This window comes from Hermetia illucens, chromosome 4 (genome assembly GCF_905115235.1).
Source record: "Hermetia illucens chromosome 4, iHerIll2.2.curated.20191125, whole genome shotgun sequence".
NCBI classification, from domain to species: domain Eukaryota; kingdom Metazoa; phylum Arthropoda; class Insecta; order Diptera; family Stratiomyidae; genus Hermetia; species Hermetia illucens.
This window is the reverse complement of record NC_051852.1, coordinates 95,502,034-95,524,790: the sequence shown is the minus strand read 5'-3', so window position 1 is coordinate 95,524,790 and position 22,757 is coordinate 95,502,034. Positions and strand designations below refer to the sequence as shown.

Below are 22,757 nucleotides of genomic sequence, written 5' to 3'. Positions count from 1 at the left end.
CCGATGAATTGCAGCGTTTCCTCTATGCTTAGTGGGTTTATCATGCTAACTTGTTGGTAAAATTTCGTCGCCTGATGGGGTGCCTCTATGCATTTTTCGAGTTCACAGACCTGTTGGTTCTCTTTGAGATTGCTGGATTGTCCGGTATGAAATAGGATTTAGATTGGACAATAGTTTAGTTTAATATACTCCTTTTTGCATAGGGGAGTAAAAAGGAGAGGAAAGATTTCGTTGGAAATAAATTTAGAAGTATACCAGGATTGCAATCAACGTTAGCTTCAATCCTCTAAGCAATTAAAAATAGGCACATAAAGTTGGAGAATATTCAGATTTACTGGAGACATTAAAATAGCTGCGAATTCAGTCGATAAGTGATTGTTTGAAGGTCCTCACAGGTTTTCAAAAATTTAGAAATAACATCATCGAATTTTATGGGAGTAAGTGTTCGAATTGGCTAGGTTCGGCAATTGCAAACGATTATTTTCAAATAACATTATATATACGGGGGAGTAGAAGCAGCACAAGAACTTCGCGAATTGTACCTAAAAACCATTAAGGCTACGAACAATGTATAGTGTGTCACAATATTATGTTTCGGGGGCTGCATGGCTGTCCATCCAGCTATTACAAAGCTTGAATAGGACGCATATGTCAATTAAGGATTTTCGATATTGTAGACAAGACAGATCAAGGAAAACCAGACAATCAGGAACAGGACAATAGAGAATGTTCCTTTTCAGTTCCGGGATCGAGTAAACCGCCTCTGAACTGATTCAATTGAATGGAAATCATAATTACGGTAAGGGAATTACTCTACCGGAGAATACTCAAGAATATTACAAACGAAGAAACTCTAAAAGACGACTGAGGAATAGATATCCATGTATTAGGTTGTTGCACATGAAATGGCCGACTTGGCAATCAAGTGAAGCTAGTTGCGATTTTGCTGTATCAAACCACTACCAGTTGGCGCTGTTGGTGTCGGATAATGAAGTATAAATACTCCTACATTTAATCAAGGAGTCATTTCAGTTTTGACCATCGTTGTGATAACAGTGAATAAAAAGGAAAAAAGTATGGAAAAGAGCCAAGAACGTATACTTTTTCTGTATGAGTTCAAATTCGGTCATAAAGCAGCGGAGGTGACCAGGAGCATTAACAGCGCATTTGGAGCTGATACGGTAAGCAAACGAACCATACGGCGGTGGTTCGAAAAATTTCGGTCAGGCGACGTAAATCTTCAAAGTAAGCCACGTGGACATCCAAGATCATCGATTGACAACGACGAGCTGCGTTTGCTAGTCGAATCCAACACACATCAGTTTGTGAAATTGGGAGTACAATATTCGACAGTTTCCCGGCACTTGTAACAACTTGCAAAGGTGAAAAAGCTCGATAAATGGGTTCCGCATGCCCTTACGGAGCAACACATGGCGCTTCGAATGGAAATTTGCCGTTCTTTACTCTCCCGCAACACAACCGAACCCTTCTTGCACAGAATAGTGACATGTGATGAAAAGTGGATATTATACGAGAATCGTCGCCGATCAGCATAATGGCTGATGAGCCACCGAAACAGATGCTGAAACCGAGCCTCCATCCGAAGAAAGTAATGATGACTGTTTAGTGGTCTACAGCTGGAGTTATCCACTATTTGGCACCTGCAGAAACGATAAATGCACAGAAATACTGTGCCCAACTCGAGGAAATGCACGAGAAGTTGAGTATTCAACGGCCGAGATTAGTCAACAGAGATGGTGTGATACTGCTTCACGACAATGCATGACCTCATGTATCCAGAACAACGGTTGAAAAGTTGAACGAATTGCAATATGAGACTCTGTTTCATCCACCATATTCACCGGACCTTTCATCAACCGACTACCACTTTTTTAAGCATTTGGATCATTTTTTGCCGGAAAAACAATTTAGGAATGAAGAGGCCATCAAAATTGCCTTCAACGAGTTTATCAACACTCGAAAATCGGACTTCTACGAAACTAGCATACATTGTTTTGTATCTCGCTGGGAGAAGTGTTCTGAATCGACTGGCACCTATTTTGATGAATTAAATAAATTTTTGTAAGCTTTACAGTCATTTCAAATTTTAGTACCAAATCGGCCATTTCATGTGCAACAACCTAATAGTAATAGAAGAAAGTAATGATAAAGCCAAACATTCTGGAAGCTCGACTGAGGACATTGACATAATGAAAATTAAATCGGAATCTTCTGCCAAATGTCACACGGAGATCCTTTGTAAGCTAATGACAGTTAGAGGTCGACCATCGACATGATAAGCGGATGTTTCGGGGAGAGGCGTTTATTGAATAATATAATGAAGTTTTTTCCCTACATTGCTCTGAACGCTGTTTAAAAGCTGCTCTGATCGGTAGTCGAATCAACAACACAAAATTGTTTTAAATCATCTAAAAACGCACGGAGATCATGAAGAAGAAAGGAGTGTAGCCATCAAAAATTTGGCAGTAATCACGATAGATTGTGTAGGCACCTTTTCTTTTATTCCCCTCCTTCACAATGAGTTAGCTGAAATGAGGCTAAATGCAATCTTTTACGTATCTCTCGAAATTTTTTTAAGGAATGTATTCCTTAAAAAAAGTCAAGCGACGACGGCTTTACGGTTTCTTACCAGGGCAGAGGCAAATCGTCAGACGCTGCCTCACCTCTGCCCTGGGAGCAGCGTGACCGTAGCGGCTCGCAGATGTTGAATGCTCCTTTATATAATTCGTAAAACACGACATGCCTACGAATTATATTGAGCGCAAATCCGCCTTATTGACCAAAGCAGGGCTGAAATATTCGTTTTGAGAATGAAGGGGGTCCTAAGTCCGCATCAACTTAATGCAGGACCGGACCAATTGAGGAGCAACTTACTCCTTCTTTTCTGGTCCACGGACCCCTCGCAGGGCTTGCACCCAAGGGCAGAGGTGAGGCAGCGTCTGACGATTTGCCTCTGCCCTGGTAAGAAACCGTAAAGCCGTCGTCGCTTGACTTTTTTTAAAAAAAGTTTGGGTGCAAGCCCTGCGAGGGGTCCGTGGACCAGAAAAGAAGGAGTAAGTTGCTCCTCAATTGGTCCGGTCCTGCATTAAGTTGATGCGGACTTAGGACCCCCTTCATTCTCAAAACGAATGTATTCCTTTTTTAATGTTTTCTGTAAAACAAAACCTTATTGAAATCGGTTTACTGTCTGTACTTCCGTCCGCATGTCTGCCTGTCTGTCACACTTTATATCTCAGAAGCGGTTACTGCTTTCGATACGAAATTTGGTAGAAAGGTGGGACCTGTAAATCCCATTGCATGCAGAGAGTAACACGTTAAGTTTAAAGGGAGCCCCATACATGCAAAAGAGAAATGTAAAATTTTTGTTCACCGACTATAGTCGTGTGATATATCAAATGAAGGGTCTCGCTTATTACTTTACGAAGCGGATATTAGTTTTGACATTGACGGCAAAGGGGAGAAGTGCTGGGTATCTAGACCTCAAAATACTCTCCACACCGATATCGGTTTAAATTAGGTTAATAATAGTACATCATATATCATATTTATTATAAGTATATTTTTTAGTAATTGACTGAGAAACTCCCTTACGTTTATCCTAGAATTGTTAACTTTCGCATTGATATAGGCTATAATATAGAACATGATACTGCCAACTTTGGTGGAAATCCCACTATTACTAACAAAGTTATAATGGATCAAATTTGTCACTTTTGTTCAAATTTCGTGCATTCCAGGACTTCAAAAGTCAGTGTCACACTAAATTGAATGGTCTGGCAAACTAAATGCATAAATGTTACATATTAGGTTCAAATGGGACGAAAATGTCCACTCATATGTGCTTACGTAAGCAATACACAAACTGTTTCATACCTGAAGCGTTCAGGTTCCGGTTTCCCGATTTGTTTAATAAAACGTTTAACAAGAAGAGTTTGAATCGAATTTTCGATGCCAGATCCGACTAAATTGAGGGCAACTTGCTCTCCTTTTGTGGTCTAGAGATAATTCTTTCTGGGCTTAGCACGCAAACTACCTACCGGTGAAAGACGCCTAACGGTTTCCTCCAGGGCTGAGGCAACTCATCAGTTACTGGATCACCTCCGCCCTGGGAATAGCGTCAGTGAAACGGCTCGCGAGTGTTAAACACCTTTTTATACTTCGCAAAACATAGCCTGGTTACGGATTATATCAAACGTAAATCCGCTGAGATAAGGTAGCGTCTAATGGGTTCCCTCTGCCTTGGATGATGCCGTCCTCGTTGTTTACTATTTTAAGAATTCGAATGCCATTCCTTATGATAATTTTCGTAGTCAAACGTAGGTGTAGTATATAGTCTGCCCGATCTTCGACATTACCGAGACATCGAAATCTTAACAGGGATTTATGTTGCATAGAAATCAACTTCAAAATGGGGATGGTCAGCATTGATTTTAAGATAACCAAGAGGCAAGAATTTCTGAGAACCGTGAGAGCTAAACACGCGGGGCGGGGGGGGGGGGGGGTTATAATTAGTGTGGATGGGTAGATCGGGGGAACTAGGCCATTCAGGGGAAAGAAAATAAAAAACTCACAGAAAATGAAAGGTGGGCCTGAATATTTAACCAAAAAAACATTCGAAAAAACACCTAGTAATGCCAGTAATGAGGGACTAGCTCCGAGCCATCAAGAAGATCATAAAGATAATAGGAATATGCTTCTATTAGGCAGTTTTTATTCTCCATTGAAATGGAGAGTATAAACAATATAATTGAGGGCTTAGTAGGGAAGGAAGAAGATTGATTCCGTATGAAAATGAGTCACTTACTGCAGCGCCCAGCGAGGGAAGTAACAAGAACCGAAACACCGGGCGACCCACCGGAGGACTCATGGCCAAATGCATAGGAAGTCTGATAAAGTGACGCGGCTGCCGGTGCCAGCAAATTAAATCCAATATCCCGTAGATCTCTTGTTCCGAGAAGAAGCCCATAGGAAATCGCTAAAACTGGCCAGATTGCTTTGGACGGCAGCCGAATGGGAGCACAGTTGATTGTCATTGTTCAAGCTGAACAGGAAAGACTTTTCAGGAAATGCGTGGCAATTATGATGCGCATGTCGCAATCCTGATCCAATATGGATTGTTGTGCCAACGATTATTATCAAAAACATCAGAAAGGCGGGAAAAAAGGGCTAATGAAGCTGTAAAGACAAACCACCTTTCTCGTTAAAAGCACCATTGCAGTCTATTGCAGACCGAACTGGAGATAAAGCGGAAAGAGGAAGACGCATTTGAAAGAGGCTTCATCCTGGGAATCTCTAGGATTCAAAAAATGGAGTGGAGAGGCAAGAGAAAACAGCATGCCGCGTCGCTAGAAAACCGTCGGCGTAAAGTCAACGCGGAGCACCAAAGAAAAAGGCGAGGGGCAGCTCTACTCCTCCTCAGCAGGATTCGTTATAAGATTAAATCCGAAGATAGGGGAGCAAGAGTGTCTTTAATGTGGAAGACGAAGGGTAGCGGAGGGTTGAATAAGGTTCGAAATTAAGAGTATGTTCTATGAGCCGGTCAATCAACTGCTAGTTTCTAGCCTAGAGCCTACCCTACGATCAAAAAAATACTGGAATTTAAAAAAAAGCAAAAGTAACTTAATTATCAGTCATATTTATTTTATCTTCTTCAAAATAACATCCATCTGAAGTAACACATGTGCCAGCGCTTCACCGAATTGTTTATACACCGCTGAAAAGTTGTCAAAAGGATGGTCTTTTGCTTCCTCGTCGCATTCTCTGCTTTCGACTTCGACTCATCTCGAACCGCCACTCGAACAATTGTTGAGACAAGTCAATATGTCAACTTCGTAAAACCGCGTCTCAATATATATTTATATCTCATTTTGCGTTTGGACACTTCAGAAATCATGTCCTCAGTAGTCGTTTTTCGATGTTGTTGGAATTCAGATCTATTAGTACTAGCCGGGATGGAACACGTCACATACGCAAAATGTCCACTTCAATGTCCTGGACGATTCCATATGTAATATCAAGTTCACTAGCAATTTCTCTTAGACTGGTATGACGATTTGTGAATACCATTTATTTCACTTTTTTGACGTTTTCGTTAGTGTTTGACGTGGATAAGGCAGATTATCCACCATTGTACGGCCATGTTTAAAGTCTTTATACGACTTGTATGCCCGAGATTTTGACAGAGCAGACTTCCCAAAAGCTGTTTACTCAACCAAACTATCATATTAAAATGGGAGGTAAAAATTTGACCCCAGATAGATACTAATGATGTATTGGCGCTAAAATGTTGGTATGTATGTCAGTTAAGGTGGTACCAACTCGAAATCAAAAATAAATGGTTTTGTCAGGCGAGGTCCGTTTAAATTAAAAATTCCCGGTACTTTTTGAAGCAGTCTGCCACGTCTTCTTTTTCTACCATAAATTTTCGGGTTGGATCATCCGCACCCATAAGAATTAAGTGATCCACCCACCGCCACCTATTCAGCCGGATTTTATCTATTACATCCAGGCGGTCGTGGTATCGTTCATAGATTCATCGTTATATAGGCTGCGGAATCGTGCAAAAAGCCAAAAATTCTTCGCAGGAATACCCGCGGACTGTAGCTGTTATCAGTTGTGATTTTCAACCTTAGGAAAAACTATCAATGACCTCAAAGTTGTAGTCTCTTATCTTGATTGTTTTCATCTGACCAATGCCATTTGTTGTTCTTGTTTCTTTGGTTTCTGGTGCTGATGTTACCACCATATATTTCGTCTTGTCTTCATTAATGTGCAGCCCAAGATCTCGCGCCGCCTGCTTGATCTGGATGAAGGCAGTTTGTACGTTTACGGTCGTCATTCCCATGATGTCGATATTGTCAGCATAGGCCAGTAGTTGGGTGGACTTAAAGAGGATCCTACCACTCGCATTTACCTCAGCATCACGGATCACTTTCCCCAGGGTCAGGTTAAAAAGAATGCATAATAGGGCATCCCCTTGTCTTAGACCATTGATGTTGAATGATTTCCAGAGTGATCAATTCTTATCAATTTTGTCGGGATACTAAATTCTTTGGTGGTCGTGTATAATTTTACTCTGGCTATGCCATCATAGGCGGTCTTGGAGTGGATGAAAAGCTGGTGCAATTGATGACACATATTCCAGCAGCGTTTCCATCGCTTGTCGCAGAGAGAAAATCTGATATGTTGCTGATTTTCCTGGGATGAAACTTTGGTGTGGGCCGATTAGGCTGTCACACCTAGTGAGATAGCGAAGAATATCTTATAGATGGTACTCTGCAACGTGATACGTGGTAGTTGGTCGCCTCCATATTCAAGTAGTTCGGCTATAATTACATCTGCTCCTGACGATTTATGATTTTTAAGCCGATGAATTGCACTGTCTATTTTTCATGCTTGGCGGTGGCAGCTTTTGTCCGTCGTCTTCAGTTGACGGCACCTCCAACTCATCACTTTTCATCAGAATACTTCATTTCTTCAAATGATTGTGAAGATCATTTGTCGATGCTTCATCTGCAGAATCTCTGCTGACTTCGATTACTGTTGCATTCATTTCTGAACCCTTTGCTGTGGTTGGCTTCAGATATCACTCTCACCGGATTGTGAGATAAGGTTTTAGGCGACTCGAATGACAAGTCCGGACCACTATACCAAAGAGAGAGTTGATAGGTGGCGGCGTTCAATTAACACGGGGTCATTTTGGTTGCAACTGGTACCATCTGGAGAGGCTCACGCTTGTCTGTGGACCAATTTCTGCAAAAATCAGATACTTCCAAAAAAACATTTAATACGACAATGCGAATTGAATAGTCCGCTGTCCGTTATCATTAGTCGTTTTGTGTAACCTATAGGAGCCAACGCATCGCCTGAAAACGAATTTCGTCCTTCGTTAGCTGTTAAAATCTTTAAATATGATTTTGATATCGTACCTGGGGCAGGTTCCTTCTATTGCCTCGTAGAGGCTCTCTTTAGGGGCGTTAATGAGGCTCATATTTGGAAATTTCCCTGGCAAGCGCAGAGTGCGTGTCCTTTCGCTTATGTTTTCAAAATGAACAGGTTTAATTTAGTTTGGCTGACTAAGAAACCTACCACTGGATGGCCACTATAATATACGGTGTATTGGCTCTTCTCCACGAAGAATCCAGCCCACAAATGTCTTTCTTTTTTAGACGACTTTCAGACCCCTCTCCTTGGCCAGACCGGCTTTAACAGTTATAAATCACCATTGGTAAGGTTTTTAGCCGTTCCTCTATTTTCGTACTGAAATAAATTTCTAAATAATCTTATTCTGTGGCTAAGGTAGCTGAGACAAATTTAAACTGAACTGTAATGGAAGAATCAAAATAACCTGCTGGCACATGTTGGTTGCACATGAAACAAGATAACTCACAACATCAAAAACGTTCAACCATGAAATAAGCACGTATTTGAATCATCCCATAACCTTCAATTTTGCTACAGTTTACAGTTTGAAGCATTAGAGCTTTGCATCAATTGAGTGTCGGTTCTTATATAATACATTTTGTTTATAAACATGCAAAGTGCATAGAATACTACTATCAAACGTGTACAGGAAATCGATTATTTGTGAAGTATAGAAAGGTGGAAAATTTGATCATATACGGTCGATTACATGTTTCGATACATCAGCTGTTTATAAAGGAGTTACTATTAATAATTTTCAATCTGCATAAAGTAAAAATATTTCCCTTGTGAAATATTCCAAATCATTTTCCATTTTGTTATGTCCTGAATGTAGTTTCCTCTTGGCGATTTCAAAAAATATTGTATAGTTGCGTTCACCCCAAAAGGCTATGTAAGGTATTTCAAATACGAACAACTAAATTGGATTCAGCAAAATTAAAGAATTTAAGCACATATTGAAATGTTTCATGATTCTGCATGACTTCTTAACAGTTTTCTTATTTGTTTCAGATTCTTACCCCCATATGTTCAATGGTTTACCGCCAATGCGTCAGACAGACGATGAAAACGATGGCTTAGGGCCATTACCACTAAAATGGGAGAAGGCATACACTGAAAATGGGGAACTTTATTTTATAGAGTGAGTTGTTAATTTATGGATCTAAAAATACATTCGTCTCATTCGCATGTTTTTTTTTCACATTTTTACAGCCATAACACAGGAACATCGCATTGGCTGGATCCAAGACTATCAAAATTTCAAAAGAAATCGCTGGAAGAATGCAGCGACGATGAATTGCCATACGGTTGGGAGAAAATCCACGATCCTCAATACGGAACATATTTTATCGATCATGTGAATCGGCGAACACAATATGAAAATCCAGTCCTGGAAGCCAAACGACGAGCCGAGCGTAATCGAAATGAAACACCAAAACAAACTTTGCCATATCAATTTACAAAAAATCCAGCCGAAATGTGCGGGGAGCGAATAACAACAACTCTGTTGAAATCGTCACGGGGTTTAGGGATTACGATTGTGGGTGGAGACGATAATATTGAGGAATTTCTTCAAATAAAATCGATAGTCCCTAATGGCCCGGCGTGGCTAGATGGGAAGTTGCAGACTGGTGATATTCTAGTTTATGTGAATGATACCTGCGTATTGGGATTTACACACCATGAAATGGTGAATGTATTCCAGTCGATTCTACCGGGTGAAACTGTAACACTGGAAGTTTGCCGAGGGTAATTATTAATAATGTTTTACTATTTCATTTGATCTTAGATTGGAGATTAGAATGGCGTTGATGATTCACATAAAGTGTTGATAAATTATCTTCATAGTATATATTAGATTGCGAGAAATTTCCTTTTTCAATGCTTCTATTTTTGTAAATAAATTTTCTATTGAAAAGCACAATATTCCTTACAGATATCCACTACCCTTCGATCCCAACGATCCGAACACTGAGGTGGTGACAACAATAGCTGTAGATGGAATAAATTCCGACCCAGAAAAGGCTCGAATACTTATGGATCTTAACATGGATGGGAACTACAATTTCCTCGATTTATCTGATTCAACAGGTGCTGTAGGAGGCGGTGATAATAACACTTTAGGTCAAAAGAATCCCCTCTCCAAAATTCAATCGGGAAATGGAGGAACAGATCAGCACGATAGTTATAACAATGATGATATTCTAATGTACAAAAAACCTGAAATTCTAAACATATCAATAATCAAAGGTGTGATGGGCTTTGGTTTCACTATTGCCGATAGTGCCTATGGTCAAAAAGTGAAAAAAATTCTAGATAGAAACTGTTGCAAGAATCTCCAGGAAGGTGATATCCTTCTCGAAATAAATAATACTAGCGTGAAACATATGTCGCATAGCGAAGTAGTACAGGTGCTTAAAGATTGTCCGAAAACACAAGAGACAGTGCTGAAAGTTCAAAGGGGTAATTATTTCACGGGTGGAATAAATGGAAGCGGTCGAGCTGCGAAGGTGCGAAAGTCAGGTGGGATGGGGAGCAAAGAGGTGTCTGGAAGTGGATTGTATAGAAGTAAAACTCCGACAGCTGATTTGTATAGTACTCAAGCGAAAGAAGTGTTGCCAATTCGACCGAAAACACCATTAGTAGATACGCGCAGAGCGAGAGCTAAAACACCAAACACTGATCTGAATGAAGAAGTCGAGGCTGTGACGAATTCTCTAGCGAAAAATGATGATAATAAATCTATCGCCGCAGATGCTAAGTCGAATAACAGCCTCAATGAACTCGACTCAATCAATAATGAGATTCCTTACATGGATCCACTACCAAATATAGTTACAAGTCTTTCTGAACGTCTCGCGGAAGCGTCGATGTTGCAAGATAATCATAATAACATATATCAGAATTCAAGAGATCCTCTCTCTGTTACCAGCAATCGTCCCCATTACGAGAACCAAGTTGGCAGTGGCTCCGATTACAATTATCATTCGCCCTATGGTAATGGAAATAATGGTACTTCTTATAATAATTCGAGTCTATATTCACCACCCCCTCCAATGCCATTAATGGCAGCTCCAGTCCCTACATATCATCAAGATACCTGCTATTGCTATGAATGTTGTCAGGACTATAATAGTAGATATCAAATGGAATATCATCTGCAACCGACCTCTGCTTCTCATCAGGCACCAAGCAATTCAATCTATCATCAACAATATCCGCCAATGATGCCACCATTACAAAATGGCCGCGCAACACAAAAACGTGTTAATGAGTACATTATCGACAGACGGAAAGCAGGCTTCAGTCCACTGGAAAATCATTCGGCAAATGTTTTGCCTAATCCGAATTTTCCACAAGCTTACTGGAAGTACGGCACAACACCGACCACAGGACTGGTACAGCCAGTTTCTACAGAGGTGAGCGGTTATTGTGATATTTTATTTCGCGAGTCTAAAAAGTCATCGTTGTAAAATAGCATTTAAAAAAAAAACTTTAATCACAGTAGAAACTCATCACAACGGTTCACTTTTAAAATTTCAGGACGAGTATACATTATCTGAAGTGACACTCGAGCGTCAAGCGCTTGGTTTTGGTTTTCGGATAGTTGGCGGAACGGAGGAGGGATCACAAGTGACGGTTGGTCACATTGTTCCGGGCGGATCTGCAGATGGTGATCCTCGAATAGCCACGGGAGATGAAATTCTAAGTATTGATGGTGTTAATGTGGTAAATATTCTAAAATTTTCGGAATTTCCTGAGGTTTGATTCATTTTTTTAAAATATATTCCAAAGATCAATGCTTCTCATCATAAAGTGGTTTCGTTAATGGGCGAAGCGGCTCTTCGCGGTCAAGTAAAAATGATACTCAGGCGACGTATTCGTAATCCTCCCCCGGTAAGATCGATTCGTTATCCGTATGATGTAATTGTTAGCCGAAATGAAAATGAAGGATTCGGGTTCGTTATCATATCATCGTCGAATCAATATTATGGATCGACAATAGGTAAGTTTTGTAGAAGTAGTTTGGATGGTGTATACTTTAGGTTTGTGTACTATATTTCTAGAAAATTATAGTCAGGCATGTGAAAGTTTTTCGTTTGATGTAACCAATTCATGGTCAGCACTTGGGTCGAGGAAAATTTATCTGAATCAATAGGAGAGCATAAAATAATTTTTACAGTGAAGGGGAGAAACTCAGAAGTTTTGCACCAGACCAAGTGTAGTCAACCGGATTAAGCTGTGTCCAAAAGGGGTATGAATACATTCTAAAAAGGGTCTTGGTTTTGGATGCGAATTCGGATAATGATAAGCCTGACTTAGTAATAGATTTAATTCTCAGAGATAACAAAATCATCTTCTCCAGATTTTGTTCTGTTCAAAAGCGGGGCCAATTCGTCCCAAGAAGTTGTCAAATCAGCATCTAGCATATCATGGTATTTCGGTCGGCCTTTCGGTTCTTTCCCATCGACTTCGATATTCCGCCTAGCCTTGGCAAGTGAGTTCTCATAAGCGCGAATCCCACGCCAATACATTCCCATGATCGGTGCCACCCCATATTGATCGCGATCTCATCTTGAATGTAATCATAGTGTGTTACGCCATTGGTTCAATGCAATATTTTCCTCCGCCATTATCGCGAGGCACCATTCATTATATTTTGTATTTGGCCAACACTTAGAATCATAGAAGCCGGCAGGGTCGATGACAATACGGTAAATTTGGGATTTAAGACGCTCTTTGATGATGATGGTCGATCATAAAGAGCGCCAATTCTGGAACGACACTTCATCCAAATTGCGTTGATGCATGAAATAATTTCATAATACAGCTCACCATTGACTGATGACATAGATCCAAGATATTGAAATCGCTCAGTTCTGGGCAGGTCACTGCCACTGATATATATAGTCAGCGTTGGGCATATTTGTATTCGTAAATACAAATACGAATATACTCGATTTTCTGCCAATACGAATACGAATGCATTCACATTCGAAAAAGTGAATATCTCGGTATTTACACAAGTGAATACGAATAGGGCCGTATTTTCACGTCCGAAAGTGAATACAAACGTATTCGTATTTATGATTTTTTTTGGATTGAAATGTTCTGTAGAAACGTCCCTGAGAATCGCGCTCGGCGCTTTTTGTATAGTCCCAATATTGGCATAGCGGTTTCCTTTTAGTGAAGGTTGGCTGACGGTTAAAATCTGATTTTTGGTAAAAAAACAGTGATAAGTGTCGAACGATGAGCTGGTGCAAAAAGCGCAAGCTGCCATTTTCACGGTATTGTGGCGAATGCGCGACAAGGAGCTCTTCATTACACCAGGGTGGATGACCCATTAATCGTTTGACTTTGTGACATGAACTGCTTGGAATCGTAGGAATAAATCAAATGTTTCGTCAATTTTGACTTCTCGCGACGGTTTATTTATCGTATTTGGCCTACTTGGGTGCTTCCATTCGGAACTTTGACGCTTTGCTCCGGTGTCATTTTGAAAACACCCCGTGTTGTCACAACTGGGTACTTTTTTGACTCTTTAATCAAGTCGTTGCAATGTTGAATTCGGTGCAATTTTTGGTCATCAGTCAATTTGTGTGGAACAACGCGAGCACAGGTCTTCCTGACCCCTCATTTTTCAGCTAAAATGCGTTGAAGTCAATCTTTTGATATGTTCATTTCCATTGTCATGTATCCCAACGAAGATTTTGAATTTTTATAAATTTACGCACAATTTCAATGTTATTTGGTGTAATGAGGAAGTTTTCTGACCGGGATGTTCGCCGTCTTTGATGTCTTCACGATCTTCTGTGAATCGTCAACAATTGTCACCTTACACTTATTTTATTGATTCAAACGGCTCAGTAAAAGATTTACTAAGTTTAATGCATATTCGCTCTTTGTTCGAAGTTCATTTTTCGTCGAATACTATAAACACACTGTCACTTATAGAGCAGAAGTCCGGCTTCTAATTGTCCATTGGTGATGAAAGACAGAACGTCAGTGAAGGATGTACCTTTCCAATTCCTACTCCTACTCCTCCGTCAAAAGATAGCATCACTATAAATACAGATTGTGAAAATGTCTCGTTTACTTTGCGGCAGGTTTGTATTTGCCACACTTCGATATTTAAGCGCACCCAGTTCAGAGGCGATGTCGTCAGGTGCTATTGCTTCCCTCGATTTCATTCTTCATTCGTCTCGATTTCAGTGACGCTGGCAGGTGGAATTACTGCTTTTGGTAGTGGACGATGAGCAAATTCTCAAGTTGAAATCTACCCGGAATATTCTCGCGTTCTATCCGTCGTGGCTCGTCAATCGGTAAGGAAAGTACTGTTCTTGTCACCAACGAATTAGAAGTGTTCGATATCCTGTATGCGTAGGTGTCGACTTTGGACAAGTTGATACAGATCTCTCTCGTCGTCCCGAGTATTCAGTTTACCGTAAAGATCTTTGCTCGGGTAATAGCGATCGTTTTCTTTGCTTCCCGATCGGCATTCTTGTAAATTTGCAACCCTGAGGGTTGCATAGGCAACTTTATGAATCGTTTTTTTAACTTGGTTGCACGATTCTTCGGCATTCGTAATGATTGGTAATCGCATAAATGAAATCATTTCTTCTCTTTTATCGATGGCTTGATTGTTGAGACAGTAATCAACGGCCGATGTTGAGGTGTGACGGTCTCATAGGGAACGGCTTTGCAGTCTGTAACGGTTGTAAAATGCCTTCTTATGCCCTATGCTTCTTATGTGAATATAGACAATTTTCGTTTTGCTACACACATTATAAAATGTAAGAAGATGAGACAATCGTTTGATGGACCATGTATTCAGAAGACTATACGCTCGCCACCCCCATTGCATGCTCCAAACCCTTTTCCCCATGGGACTTGTTATCCTCTGCCTCATGCGACCATTGGGGTGGCCGGTAATGTAGATACTGTCATCAGTAGGCAAGTTACAGGTCGAAAAGTTGCCAGAAGGTATCTTTCTCGGCATCGTGTTGACCTGTTTGTGATGTATTTGCGGTGAAGGAATGAACCAGTTGATATCTGCCGGTCATCAAATCGCTCGGCACCTTGAATGACATTCCGGAAACCCTTGTTGTTATGGTCCCAAAGATCATGTTTCTTCATCATCATTCATTCACCAAAGTCGATATTTGGCAATCTAGTGCAGATGATTGCTGATCGAGAAACTTTACAGAAGGTCATGGATTTTCCATATAATTGGAGCATTAGTAAGAACCCCGTTAGAGTTACTCACAGCCGTCAAAATTACGTATAAGTAAGTGAGAGTTATACATTGTTTTAATTGATGCAGAGAAAACTATTTTAAAAATTCGAGGATAAACGAAGGGAGTAGGTCGAAGTTAAAGATTTGGAAGATCCAGGAGCCCAGGGCGACGATACAAAGTGGTACTTTTGTTTCCTATAAAAAGGACGCAATTTTTTTGGACCTACATTTTATCATCAAGAGTAAAGAGAAGTGAGAGGCAGTAAAAAAGAAATAAGGCTGAAGCCGCTATCATATGAGATTCACCGCGAAAATCACGCAAAATCCGATTCGATAGTTGGAGTGGTGTCACACGGAACAATTTGTAGTTGTTACTCTATCTCCAAAAAAAGTATACATACTCCTTGCCCTGCAAAACAATGCAAATAAATCCAGTGCGCACGATTTTAAATTGGTCTGGCTTTCCCGTTTTTTTTCCGACCTTAATTTTCTTCTAATATCTATTCGACGTGCAAATGCTTCGCATTTAGTCATTGCTGGGTTGGGGCAGATAATCTACGTAAATGCTTCGTAAAAGATGATGGGTTTTATCAGGATCTTGTAGAAAAACAATTTAACCTATTTTCTTGCGTAGATATGGATTAACTCGAGGAGTTCATGAAACTTAACTTCCAAGTATATGATGATTTGTGAGCTTTTCACTGTTGTTTTCGATTTTAATTTTTAAGCGGTTCGCTTCCTTATGGATACCTCTAGAACCTAAATATCTAGATTGTCCTCTGAAAGCACACAATTGCGTCTTCGCCTCATTTATCTCAATATCCTAATAGTGAAATTACTTGCAGAGAATTACCAAGTATTTCTTTATTGCTTTGACGGCCATGTTGAGAGGTTTGAAGCGAATATAAACTTATCATCGGCATATTGGATACGTGAAAACATTAAGGTAGGTCCTGAAATGAAACCTTGCAGTACTTTTGACGTTACTAGAAGAAATCGGAAAATTTATTCCCCCCGTTGACATAGAACAGCCTTTCTTCGAAAACTTGTTGATGCTAAGTCTAGAAACGACAGTATCGTGAAGGGTATGTTACGTTCTGTGTTTATAATGGAACCCGAACTGATAATATTTTTGAAATTATAACGCTGGACAAATCCAATTGTCCAAGCACTCTCAAAAAGTTTTTCCAGGTGGAGATAGAAAATAGCTAAGCTTAACGCAGTTATAAAAATTGCTGGAAAAATTTTCAGAGAGACTGGGTAAATTACCAATGACAAAATTGATAATCTCGTCAGGTCCGGCTGTTTTTTATCGTCTGGGTTATGGGTCGAGGGGCTGAGTTGTGGAAGATTAAGAGAATGTTGTTAACTACTGGTTTGATTGCAGTGTTCGTAGCCGAAAGGTCACTAACCTATTGGAGTGTTCGCAGAGGGAGTTTCTGGTTGTCGCTTCAACAATAACAGTTAAGAACATTTGCCGAATGATTATACTTAAGCAATTAATCCAGGGAAACATTGCTTTGTATTTCGCATTGACTTTATTTCCATATTTGTGTGAAGTCCGTTTGAAGTTCCTGCCCCATACTTGACAGACGTTCATGTGTAACATCGAGTAGAGAGTTATATTTGAACTCATCAATATCTATCAGCGTTGATGGCGTCGGTAGCCAAAATTATAGCTTCGTCGATTTCTTTGTTTGGTAAGTTGCGGTTTATAATGAGCTTTCCCAAGTTCAGCTTAGGCGCTAAGTTTGATTTGATTTTGTTCCAGTCTGTGTGAGCGGAGAATCTGATAGTGGCCACTTTTGCATTTGAAAACACGAGGAAAGTTGGAGTTCAACTGCAAAATTGTCTAAGATACCTGGTAATTTTCGTTTTGAGAATAATTCGTAGGCATGTCGTGTTTTACGAATTATATAAAGGAGCATTCAACATCTGCGAGCCGCTACGGTCACGCTGCTCCCAGGGCAGAGGTGAGGCAGCGTCTGACGATTTGCCTCTGCCCTGGTAAGAAACCGTAAAGCCGCCGTCGCTTGACTTTTTTTAAATACCTGGTAATGTTGTTTTAATGGATTTTACCTCAAAACTTTGTTTGGGCCAGGATGTCGGTGTATCTTGGAAAACCATCTCAATATCGGTGAGCCATTTTACCAGGGATTCTCCATTTATATGGACTGCCGTGTCGCCCCAAGGAGTGTGTGCTGCGAATTAAAATTGCCACTCAAAAGGAAATGTTTTGACTTTAACTGGGGATTGCTCAGGACTCTCATGGCTGCTTGTTCAGTTTTCGAGAAGCATTCGGTCGATGTGTTTCCGTAGTAGTGTCCAGATAGCTGAGTGGTTAGAGCACAAGGTTGTCATACGGTCGCGGTTCAAATCTCACTGGTGGCAGTGATACCAGTTGGCTCAGCTGTGAATGAGTACCTGAGTTAAATCAGGGTAATAATCTCGGGCGAGCGCAATGCTGACCACATTCCCTCCTACAATGTACTGCAGTGTACCGGTATGATCCCTAACAATGTGGGAGGAGCCGGCAATCCTCCAGCATTGGACGGGATGATAAAGTGGCTGCTTGGCGTGGCTCGCGCAATGGAGGAGTCTGGTACTTATGTTGCTTTAATCGTCTAATATGGTGCTCTTCGTTCATATTTGCGTCAGCACAGATTGTTGAGACTTCATGGTATCCCTAAGTCGATCTTTTTTGCACAATTTGATTTTAATGCGCTGATCCTTATTTTGCCGGAACATAAAATTATACTTAGCTCCCATTTCGGCGAGTTTGTTAGTCTCCGCGAGGATTTGTTCCGGTGAATTGAAATCATTGTTGACAGTCTAACAGTTTGTTGACGAGTAGCGATATTTGGCCGCAATAGAACCGTCTACTCCTAAAAGGTGTCGTTTAATAGCGGCCGTAAGAACTTCTCCTGGATATGCAACGCTACATGTTAATGGCAGTCCACATCCTTTTTCAAAACCTGCATCTGCTGCAAGATAGTCGATAAGATAAGAAGTCGCACGGACTCGCCGGCACATTGGTAAAAACGGAAAATTTTGACCACATATTAATGAATATGTTAAGCTTTGAAGCCATTTTGCCTGTATTAATAGGACAGTAGTGGTACAATAGCAAAACCCCATCAAACGGATTACACGATATTGGCAAATGAGGAAGTGTCGTTAAAGTGTCAGCCGTAAATTCTAGTTATTAATAAATTCTATTAACTAGTAAACACTAATGTTGTGCCTGTTTATACGGAGAAATTTTGCTCTTTTTAAAGTCTTGTGTAAAACAAAACCTTATTAAAATCGGTTTACTGTTTGTCTGTCTGTCATACGCATTTTTCTCGGAGACGGTTATAATGATTGACACAAAATTTGGTGTAACGGTGGGAGCTGTGAACGCTCACGCATACAGTGGGTTTCATCTTTTTATGTCGAATTTAAGGGGGGTCCCCATATATGCAAAATGGGGTGTACATTTTTTTTGATCAAATATAGTCACGTGGGATATCAAATGAAAAGTCTCGATTAGTACTTTCGGAAGCTGGTCTTAGTTTTGGTATTTGTTAAAAAGGTGGGGAGTGCGTGGATTCGAAAGTGATTATTTCTTTAACGGACCCATTCTCGGAAACTACCCAACCGGAAAATCTGAAAAAAAAATCTAGAGACTGCCCCTATATGGTGTCTAGGCTCCGAAATCCATATCGATATCTGTTCAAATAAAGTCAATAATAGTTTATTACTATAATTTTCATTAATTGACTGCAGAACCACCCTTAAGTTCATCCTAACACCACCGAAATTTCGTAATAATATAGGCTTTAACATAGAGCATGAGCCTCTGGTGGAAATCGCACTATTACTAACAAAGTTATAACAGGTCAAGGTTGTCGCTTCTTTGCAAATTCAAGACTTTGAATGTCAATATCACTTGAAAGGGCATATTTTCACATAATATATGCATATATAACGTGCTACGCACTAATGGGACAAATGCACACTCAAATATATTTATAAAAGGAATACAGAAATCCTTTCATACCTAAAACGTCCAGCTTCCGGTTTCCTGACTTGTTTAGGATGGCTATTGAACCATGTAAAGAACGAATACACTGAAGGCTTTGTACTTGCAGTTAAGTTTAAGAACAAAAAATTTATTTAGAAGCGATCTAGGAATTTTTTTATATATGAAACCGCAACATGAGGATAATATTTATTAAAAGCTAAAGACGGAAGTTTTATAAGAGTGTTATGCATAACACAAATCTAAATATTTTTAACCTTTATTTTTCCAGGCAAACTAATACCAGGTAGTCCTGCCGAACGCTGTGGCGATCTCAAAGTTGGTGACCGTATCATAGCCGTGAATCGTATAGAAATTACGGGAATGAGTCATGGCGATGTTGTGAACCTGATTAAAGATTCGGGATTGCACGTTCGGCTGACTATTGGTTCACCGAAAGATATTCCACCACTTGTTCAGCAATCTCAGCCATCTCCAGTCTCCGCTCCAATGGGAACCGCACCAAAGCCTTCTGCCGTCGAATCAGCATATTTCGATCGTACGCAATTAGTTCAACATCCACAATTATGACTCTGAGATCTGCAAAACCGTCTTTACAAAAGTTTTATTTTCGAAGGTATATAATGCCTTTCTTTTAAACATGTGTATTTATTTATTGCTGCATTTTTGAAGAAAGTTATTTGCCAATATTTTGAAAGCATTTCATTAGCAAGTTACTAGGATAAGATAGTTATTTTTGTTTTAGTTCCAAAGACTGATGTATTTTATTTTAATGGTTTTCTCTTATTTAATTGCGACTAAGTGAAATCTATTCAACTATTGTCATATTAGCTTTACATGCCATTGTACTTATTTACTCAAAAAGATAGTTTAACACGAGCTATATTTAAGAATCTTTGCATCCATACGTACTTGTACAGATTTAGTGCACATTTCGAACTCGAACTTGATACAGAGAATATTTGATGCTAATTGAATCTACTTACACCTTTCAATTAATAAGCGATCTTGCTCTTAGTTGGTGATATTGTAATTAGCAAGAATATGATTCATTTTTTATTGTACACATATCCTGATGGAATACTATTTATAGTAGGAAAATTATGTCGGGACGATTCTATGTTTGTAAGCAAAATGTTTAATAAATTTTATTGAAAAATAAAAAAATCTCGTCTTTTACACGTCTTTTTGTTAATAATTGCATTTTATTTACTGCAAATTGGCTCCCAGATTAATTCAAGTTAGTACTATCCTTCGGAACGCTTCGATAATCAACGATAGTTTTTTGACTTTGTAATAAGGTTCCTTGTTGACAATGGCCAGGATATTACGTAAGCTCCTAACTCTAGGCTAGAATGTGCTTAAAGATACTATACACAACAGCCCAACGTGTGCTGTGGGGTGCATATTTCTGGATTTGCCGTCTTCGAGGCTCTAAAGCCCTTTGCAGGCTTTGGCCTTCAGGATGTCCTTCCTTCAACACCTCGATCCATCGATCGCATCCTCGAATTTCGAAATCTGAACACTGATGTGTTGTCTTTGTTAACGGAATCTGCCCAACGCTTTTGGAATTTTCCTATCGGTCTTGATCCTTCTGCTCTCCCTTAAAAATACCCTTTAGGGTATCCGAGTGTCATCCATACGTTGAACGTGGCCAACATATTTGAACTTCCGATGTTTGATTAATTTGAAGATTTCAGAATCATCAAATATTTGGTAGAACTCATGATTGTATCTGATTCGCTATCGGCCGTTCTCTTGTTTAGCTCCTATTATTCTCCTCAGGACCCTCCTCTCCAAGGAATTGGCCAGTTTTTTGGAAATTAGTGTTAGGGCCCCCATTTCATATCCGTAGCATTGCAGAGGTTTTTGTATCGTTTTGTATACTCGGAGCTTTGCTTTCCTGTGTATGCAGCTGGCGTTGAAAACCGACGGAACAGAGTAGGAAGCTCTGTTTGCGAACTAAATTCGGAGTTTTATTTTGTCCACTTCGTTTCCTTCTTTCATCAGTTGTGCACCTAATGTCATATACCTGCTTGAAATCAACGAATATTTAATGAACGTCGATGTTGAATTCCTAGCATTTTTCTAACATCGGTTTGACAGGAAAGAGTTGGTCAATTGTTGATCTTCGAGTCCGAAAACCTCCTTAACATTAATTAATCGTCTTATCGGCGTGTAATTTATTTCTTCTCTCTAGTATTTTTGTAAAGATTTTAGAGGACGCAGAAATTAGTGAAGTGCCTCTGTAATTTTCGTCAACTTCTCACTTTTTTTGTGGATAGAGCATATCAAACCTTTTCACCAGTCTTGCGAAATCTGTCCATGGTTCCAGATGGAAAGAACCAAATGATGGATAGCTTTTTTGGTCCATGGACCGCTTGACTTGATGAGGCCAGGGAGGATGCTATCTATGCCCGGTGCCTTTTTCATTTTTTGACATTTGATTGCTAACTATATTTCTTCCAATGTAGGCGGTTCAATATTCCCATTATCCTCGACCATAATTCTTGTAAGTTCTGGTAATTGAGTTGTGTGTAAGGGGCTGAGGAATTCTTTGAAATAAGACGTCTATTTTTCACATATTCCTCTTTTATCTCCAATCATTGCCTCGTTTTTGTTATCAAACGTTGTTTTTGGATTGATATCCACGCCTTATACATATGGCTGCCATTTACCCGTTGGTGGGGTAAACGCGTCAACCACACCCATGCGCCATCGTTCACGGTTACCTGAACTGCGGTTCACCTCTCCCCACGACTTCCTCAGACGCCTGCCCTTCTTCACTACCGTTTTGCGCAAAGTGCCCTTGGGGTGACATGTGGGCTGGTGTTGGTAATGTATGTGATGCAGTGATTGCGGGCACATGGCCGTGACTTGTTGCGACCACGCGGCTGCATCTATCATAACAATCGATATTGGAAAACTTTATTTTTGCCAAATCTCAGTGGGAACCAAAAGCAGAGCTTCCTTAAAGGTTCATTCGAAAATTCGGAATAACGGTAATGGATCTTAATGGAATCATTGAGCGAATGGTACTTTAAAATTCCTCTATGAACAACTGGGTGAAGCAAATACGCGAAACATTCTTTTCAAAAATCCATTTCTGTTCTCCTAGGAAATAAGCATCTGTGTCGCAGCAGGGTTAGCAACATTCAAAATTTATTTCGAATGTTAATTCGACTAACAGATGCCCCCACCGGTGTTGGGATATTCGAACTCGAGTAGTAGGCCTTTGTCAACTATTTTGACATAGTATTAAATAATTGAATAATGATTAAGTTGTTAACCATCGACCGGACTGGTCGACTTCATTTGTATATTATCTAAAACTAAAATAATATTTGTAAATATAAGTTGTCAAATAAATAAAAATGTTTTAATGCATCCAAGATCAATCTTTCGGATGCATTGATTTTCTGCTGCGATAGGACTAGGAAACACATACAAGAAAACCATCTAGGCGAAATCGACACACCAATACATTAGCCACATGAGTCTCGGGCTACTTACCTACCTCGTTCCGACCCGAAAGGTGCACAATGAGATCAT

The 22,757-nt window shown here is 39.9% G+C and overlaps 1 protein-coding gene across 3 annotated transcripts in view; it reads left to right on the top strand.

The window, feature by feature from the left end:
- The window catches only part of LOC119656225 (membrane-associated guanylate kinase, WW and PDZ domain-containing protein 1-like), a 74,504-nt gene extending 54,138 nt beyond the window's left edge, over positions 1 to 20,366 (top strand). For 2 of the 3 annotated variants that reach the window (XM_038062624.1, XM_038062625.1), the window contains exons 2-7: positions 8,956 to 9,085; positions 9,157 to 9,693; positions 9,881 to 11,363; positions 11,488 to 11,673; positions 11,740 to 11,950; positions 19,477 to 20,366. In XM_038062624.1, the coding sequence (XP_037918552.1) occupies positions 8,956 to 9,085; positions 9,157 to 9,693; positions 9,881 to 11,363; positions 11,488 to 11,673; positions 11,740 to 11,950; positions 19,477 to 19,775 (2,846 nt within the window). In that variant the 3' untranslated portion in view covers positions 19,776 to 20,366. Of the gene's footprint in view, positions 1 to 8,638; positions 8,842 to 8,955; positions 9,086 to 9,156; positions 9,694 to 9,880; positions 11,364 to 11,487; positions 11,674 to 11,739; positions 11,951 to 19,476 lie in introns of those variants that run through there. The other variant, XM_038062626.1, reaches the window with a different exon arrangement.
- Positions 20,367 to 22,757: the final 2,391 nt, after the last annotated feature.